The sequence below is a fragment of the Eretmochelys imbricata genome, chromosome 26 (assembly GCF_965152235.1).
Source record: "Eretmochelys imbricata isolate rEreImb1 chromosome 26, rEreImb1.hap1, whole genome shotgun sequence".
NCBI classification, from domain to species: Eukaryota; Metazoa; Chordata; order Testudines; family Cheloniidae; genus Eretmochelys; species Eretmochelys imbricata.
Window position 1 is genome coordinate 13857709 of NC_135597.1, and position 6969 is coordinate 13864677.

The window sequence follows — 6969 nt, forward strand, 5'->3', positions numbered from 1 at the left end:
ACCAGAGCTGGGAGTGGGGAGCAGGAAAGGGAGCGGAAGCTGTTGGCTCAGAAGAAGACGCGCCTGAGGAATGGTGAGCGCAGGAGGGGAAAGTGGCCACCAGCAAAGCAGAAACCGCCCCGGGTTCCGAGCTCACCGTGGCGGGAGATAAGGGACGGGGTGGGACATGGTGACTGTTGCGTGTTGGTCACCCGGCTCCCCTGCGCAGAGGAGCCTCTCAGGCCAGGAGACGATCCTGTGACAACCCTTCCTCTGCTGTGCCGGGCAGAGCCACCCCCAAGGTGTGGACAAGGGGCCTCCCCGGGGGCGTGAGCTTCGGATTCTCCCCCAGGCTGGTTCCCGCAAGGGCAGATTCCCAATGCCCCCTGCCTCCATCACGGGAGAGCACCCCTGCAGGGCTTGCGTCCTCCTCCGTCCCAGGGCCTGCCCGCCACTCCCCACCGTGGAGGAGGGCACCATGGGCTGCATGCCCAGCAGAGGCCCTTTGCATCCCAGTCCCCCACCAGCCCTTGTGCCAGGATCCGCCTGGCCTTACACCCAGTGCTTAGGGAATGGCCTCGAGCTGTGCCCGGCCCTTTGAAACAAGCCCTTAGCTTCCCTCTCCCCACTGGCCACAGACGGGGCCTCCCTCCATTCTGCCCCACCGGTCACACACGGGGGGCTGTCTCGTTTGATGGGCTCGGGCTTTTATTTCAATGGGGCTAGGCGTGGGGCACATGCTGACTGGCCGCATCACCCGTCAGTCCTCCTTCTCGTCGCCGTGGGTGATGATGTAGCAGAGGGATTTGTAATCGATGTTTCCCGCCACGTCGATGGGCGTCACCGCGAACATCTGCTCCACCTGGGCAGGAGAGAGCCGGGGTGGGGACGTGAGCAGGGATCTGCTCCACCTGGGCAGGGATCCCAGCCATTTCCCGGGGCGGGGCCCACCGGGGCGGCCTCAGCCGGGGCACCAAAGATCTGAGCGGCTGGCGGGCACCCAGATCTGCCACGGGGGGCCGTGTGGTGTAAAGCCAGCGCAGCACGGAGGGGGTTCCTGCCAACCGGTGGGGTTAAAGGCAGGGGGAGCTCCTGGGACCCACACATTTGGCAGGGGGGAGAGCAGGGGCCGTCTCACCTCCTCCGGGGTGAACTTGTCTGCCTGGGTCAGCAGGAGCTGCTTAAACCTGCGAACGAAACAGGACGTGAGTGAGAACCCAGAGCCCTGGGTTTGTGCCCACTGCCCCCGGGGCCAGGCAGAGACTGGGGGGCTGGGGCCTAAGAGGCGGTAGGGGCCAGGTCGGGGTCTGACAGACAGGGCCTGGCAAGGGGCAGGGTGGGGGCTGGAGGGGAGCAGGGGCTGGGTAAGGTCTGGAAGGGGGGCAGGGTCGGTGGGGTGGGGGGGGGGGCGATTCCAGGGGCCAGGTCCCACAGGGCTAGACAGACCTGCCCACTGCACACAGAGACTTTTTTTCACCCCACATTTCCTAAACTGGCCTCTCAGTTGCTGGGACCCGTGCAGCCCGGCTGCTCCCCCCCGGCCCCGCGCCCCTTCCAGGGCTGCAGCTGTGGCAGCCCGCGCCGTCCCCCACGGCCGTTTCCCCATTGGGGCAGTGACCGGGGGGCCCAGCCAGGCCTCCTCCTGGCTCCAGCCCACTCCCAGTTTGGCCCAGGACGCCCCCGGCACTAGGGTGGCACAGAGCCGGCTCTGCTCCTGGCGTTGCCATTCACCGGAGAGGCCTTGCCTTGCCCCGCGAGCCATCGGGCACCTGGGAATCTGGCCCTGAGAGCCCAGCCTGAGGCACCCCGGGCTCTGATTTGCAGCCTCCACCCCCCCACATTGAGTTCAGTCCGATCTGGGGGCGCGCAGCCCCCTCCCACCCCGAGACACCAGGCCAAGGGCCTCTCCACCTGGGCACCCAAAAGCCGAGGCCCCAGAAGCAGAGGCCGCTCATTTCCCTTTGGGCCGAGGGGTGCTGGGTCCCCCAGGCCTGCGACTCCCCCCCCACCACCCCAGCTTGGGGCGCGTTGACTCACTCGTCCTTGTTCACGTGGCCGGTTCCGCTGGGGTCGAAGAGTTTGAAAGCGTTGAGGATGGATTCCTCCGGGTCGGTGCCTGGGGAGGGCAGGGGGGCTGGTTGGCTCAGGATGAAAGGCCGAGGCTCCCCAGCCACGTTCCCCTGGCTCTAGACCCCCCCACTCCGTTCCTGCCTCGGGGCGGGGGCACGGCGCTGCTTGTCTTCGCACGCCGGGCCTGTGGGGCAGGACGAACCGACGACCCCCCCTCTCCTCAGCGGTGCCGGGAACCCACATTCCCTGCCTGCGCCCCGACTGCTCTGAGGTGCCAAAGCCACATCTCAGAGGGCAGCTGCAGCCCCCTCCGTGTCCCCCCCAGGCCCATTGCTGGGTGGGGGGGTTGGGTTCCAAAGACCCCGCAGGTTCAGCAGCAGCAGGAGACCGCATGGCTTTTCCTGCATGGATCCCGTGGGGCCCGGCACCGCTCAGCTATGGCTCACGCCCGGAGCCTGGGACAGGGGACCCGGCCACGCCGGGGAGGGGATGCCGGCGAAGCTATTGAGGGAATCAGTGAGGATGCTGCAGCTGTTTGGGGGCTAGTCTGGGATGCGGGAAACCTGTGCCACTCCAGCGTGACCTTGGGCAAGGCACCCAGTCACTCCGTGCCTCAGTTTCCCCATCTGTCCCGTTGGAATCATAACCCCGTGTGTGTGAGGATCAATACATCACGGAGGGTGAGGCACTCGGATGCTCTGGCGATGGGGCCCGGGACGTCCCAGAGGAAAATAGAGCCCCGGTTTGAACGGGCCCCCTCCAGCTCTCGACCCCATACGGCTCCCAGAGGAGGTGCCGCGGCCTACTCACCATTCAGCTTCTCCCCAAAGAGTGCGAGGAAGACGGTGAAGTTGATGGGGCCTTTCCCTTCCTTCAGCATCTCGTCCAGCTCCTCGTCTTTCATGTTCAATTTCCCTGGTGAGGAGGGGAGACCCGGTGAAAGCCCATCTTCCCCAGGATGCCTCTGGTCCCCCGCCCGGAGCACCGTTCGCTTTCCGGCGGCAGGAGTGGGCCCCGCCCCATGGAGCCCTACTGCTGTACGGCGGGAGGCCCGGACCCCAGCACAACCCAAGCAGGGAGGCCGCTCCAGCCAGGGAGCTGGCACGTCATGCCATCGATGACACGACCCACGCTGAGCTCTGTTCCCCCTCTCCGCTACCTCTGGGGCAGCGGCTGGCTCTTGCTGTGTGTCTGGGCAGCACCTGGCACGATGGGGGGGCCCTGATCTCTGTCAGGGTCGGAGCAGAGCCTGGCATGACAGTGGTGCCCCCGATCTCAGCCGGGGTGGGTGCAGGGCCCAGCACGACGGGTCCCCTTGATCTCAGTCGGGGTCTATAGGCCGATCTCCATGGCAGCGTCGGTGGAGAGAGCCATCTCCGCAGAGCCCCCTTGCACCCACCCACCCCCTTCGATTGCCTTTGATAAAAGCACCAGAAGGGCCGGGCTGAGCCGGGCCCGCTCCTCGGGCTGCTCTAGGAGGCGGTGCGCTTCGCCCCTGAGCCGGGCCCCAGCCCCTCAACGGGCGGTGGGCTGAGCCCAGAAGCCGATGGCCTCACTCCCCCACAGTGCAGGCAAGCAGAGCCAGCCTTATCAGCGGTGACGCATGGGGAGGAAATCACGAGATGACAAGCTCAAGTGCCCGGTGGAAAGAGCGTGCTGGCTACTTAATCAGCGGCCCTGCCGATAAGCAGCCAGCTCCCGCTGTCAGCCAGGGGGGTGAGGGGCTGGGTATTTTTGGAGCTTCAGCTAGCTTCCTCCATCGATTTGTAACATAAAGGGCTCGTCTTGTTAGAGCTGTGCCCCCCGGCCCCACCTGCTCCCCGGCGGTGCAGGATCCCCCAGCAGCCCACGCCCCCATTCACAGGTGCGTTACCCACTGGACGGACCCTCCTTTACTGGGCACCAGCCCATGGGCCCGTGGTGGTTGAGAATTCCCTGCCTTTCTCCTGCTCCGAGGGCTCCCCTCTTCCCCAGGCCCAAGGGGTAGGCCCGTGCTCAGGGGTGTGTGTGGGGGGGTGGCATCGGCACCACAGGGCTGAGGAAGCAAGAAGAAGCTTTGTTCCTGGGGTCCCAGTGTAAGTGCAGGAGTCTCCCAGTTTTGCTTTGAATGAACTGAAAATTCAGCCCTTTTTTCACATCCTGTGTCTGTGCAGCACCTGGCGCCACGGGGCCACGGCAGGGGAACTAGACGCCAGGCTGATACATGGGAATACCAAAGCAAATCTCGCACAAAGCTGCCATGCCTGAGATTAAGGAATTTCTGACCCTTTCGATTCCAAGCGATGCACCGGGCCCAGGTTTGGACGGGTATGGAACTGGGGAACTCACTTCTGCAAGAGATCGGGACAGCAGGGAACCTCCACTGCCTTCCCACCAGAGGGCAAGCCACTCAAGCCAGAGCGGGTGGATGGGGATGGATAGATAGATAGATAGATAGATAGATGGGGTGTATGGGGATAGAGAGATAGAGGGGGTGGATAGAGGGGTGTATGGGGATAGAGAGATAGATGGAGTGGATGGGGATAGATAGATAGATAGATAGATGGAGTGGATGGGGATAGATAGATAGATAGATAGATAGACAGATGGTGGATAGAGGGAGTGGATAGAGGGGGTGTATGGGGATAGATAGAGTGGATGGGTATAGACAGATAGATGGGGTGTATGGGGATAGATAGATGGAGGTGGATAGAGGGGTGGATAGAGGGGTGTATGGGGATAGATAGATAGAGGGGTGGATAGAGGGGTGTATGGGGATAGATAGATAGATAAAGTGGATGGGGATAGATAGATAGATAGATAGATAGATGGAGTGGATGGGGATAGATAGATAGATGGAGTGGATGGGGATAGATAGATAGATAGATAGATAGATAGATGGAGTGGATGGGGATGGATAGATAGATAGATAGATGGAGTGGATGGAGATAGACAGATAGATAGATGGAGTGGATGGGGATAGATAGATAGATAGATAGGTGGAGTGGATGGCGATAGATAGGTTGATGGGGATAGATAGATAGGTGGAGTGGAGGGGGATAGATAGGTGGATGGGGATAGATAGATAGGTGGAGTGGATGGGGATAGATAGATAGATAGATAGATAGATAGATAGATAGATAGATAGATAGAGTGGATGGGGATAGATAGATAGATAGATAGATAGATAGATAGATAGATAGATAGATAGAGTGGATGGGGATAGATAGATAGATAGATAGATAGAGTGGATGGGGATAGATAGATAGATATGTCCTGACAGGTTTGTCATTCTTTGGGCACCTCTGTAGTCTGTGTTTGAAGCTTGCAGCGAGATCCAGGGCTGGGGGTTTGCTGAGGCCTGGCATTTCACGACCATGATTACTGGGGATAGCTTGGTTGCCCCTGGCCAAGGAGCACTGGGAGAGTGGGAGGCGAGGTGCTCACTCACCAAGCTGGGAGTAGGTCTCCTTCAGGTCTGATTTCGTGATAATGCCATCACGGTTCTGGTCAATGCAGCTGAATGCCTGGGAACAGAACCAGACGCTGAGCCCTGGGGCCTGGGCCTGATCGCAGCCCTTGGCACTAGCCCCCTCACTCTCTTGGTAGGGCAGAACCTCCCTCCAGCTGGCATCTTCCCCTCTCCCTAGCCTTGCCCCAGCAGGAGTGGGGAGCTCCAGCCCAGCTTGCCATGGCTGAGTCCCTAGGTCACATTATTCCCTGCAACTGCAGCACGGCTGACTTGCGAGTGTCACAATATTTGGCATTTCCCCCTTCAAGCTTCAGCTCCCGGAGTCAGGTGATTCGGGGAGAATATCGGCTTTGGTTCCAAACAAGTACCTTGTGGTTGGGAAGAAGAGCTAAAAACGTGACCGCGAGAGGTTCAGAAACCATCCGGTCAATGCAAAGTGCAGTGTATTGCAAACTGTGTGAAAAGTCTGAGTTGTCACATTAAATTATAAGGGGATTCCTGGTTCTGCTTGCAGGCTTCGGGGGCTCTGCAGGGTAGCCTGCGATCTGGGTCCTCTGCAGTCAATCTGCCTACAGCAAGGTGGGGTGAATTGGGCCTCTCTGCCACAGGGAGCAGCCTGTTTTGTCTCTCTCTGGTTTTGGTTCTTGTGTGTTAAGCTTCTGGATTCTAAGACATAAAGTCGTGCTATGCTACAGCCTTCCTGCAAGATGGCTGACGCTCGGGTTCTAGCTCGCTGTGTGTGTGCTGTGACTACTTGGGGTAGCTAGCGCTGAATACTCCCCCCTCTCTCTTTGCGAAGGCCATGGCCGTGACCCTGCTCTCACCACGGGCCATATCCCTGCGTGGGCACCATGTGCATTGCCCAGGCTCCCCGGCATGCTGGCATTCATGCGCCATGGGCCGTGGCACCCTCACCTCCTTGAACTCCTGGATCTGAGACTGCTCGAACATGGAGAAGACATTGGAGGAGCCCCTCTGGGCGCGCTTGGCGGCAGCTTTGCTTCGGGTCCCGGCTTTCCGGCTGGCCTGCAGGGGAAAGAGCCAATTAGAGTGCAGGGAGTCCAGCTGTCTCTGGCAGAGCCAATCAAAGCACAGGGAATCCTGCTGTCTCTGGCAGAGCCAATCAGAGCACAGGGAATCCTGCTGTCTCTGGCAGTGCCAATGAGAGCACAAGGAATCCTGCTGAGCCCAGCAGAGCCAATGAGAGGGCAGGGAATCCTGCTATCCCCAGCAGAGCCAATCAGCGAGGAGCCCTGTGCCACACGCCAGCCCAGCGAGGAGCCCTGTGGTGCGTGCCAGTGGGCACAAGCGGCAGAAGGGGAGCCCCAAGTTGGCACGAAAGGTACCTCCCTCTCCGGTGTCTGGGACCAGCGTGATTCAAACAGACAAACAGTTGTAAACCCCCAGCACCTTCAAACCCCCGTCAAACCTCTCAGGGGGCAATGGGGCAGGGGGTGGGAAGGGGCTCT

General features: G+C 60.6%; 1 protein-coding gene across 1 annotated transcript; it reads right to left on the reverse strand.

Moving 5' to 3' along the window:
• Positions 1-739: 739 nt before the first annotated feature.
• Positions 740-6521, reverse strand: MYL7 (myosin light chain 7). The gene is made up of 6 exons (XM_077805700.1): positions 6416-6521; positions 5480-5555; positions 2860-2964; positions 2017-2095; positions 1118-1166; positions 740-841 (listed from the first exon to the last, which is right to left on the reverse strand). The coding sequence occupies exons 1-6, from the start codon at positions 6449-6451 to the stop codon at positions 740-742; spliced, it is 447 nt and encodes a 148-aa protein (XP_077661826.1). The 5' UTR covers positions 6452-6521.
• Between the last annotated feature and the right edge of the window lie 448 nt (positions 6522-6969).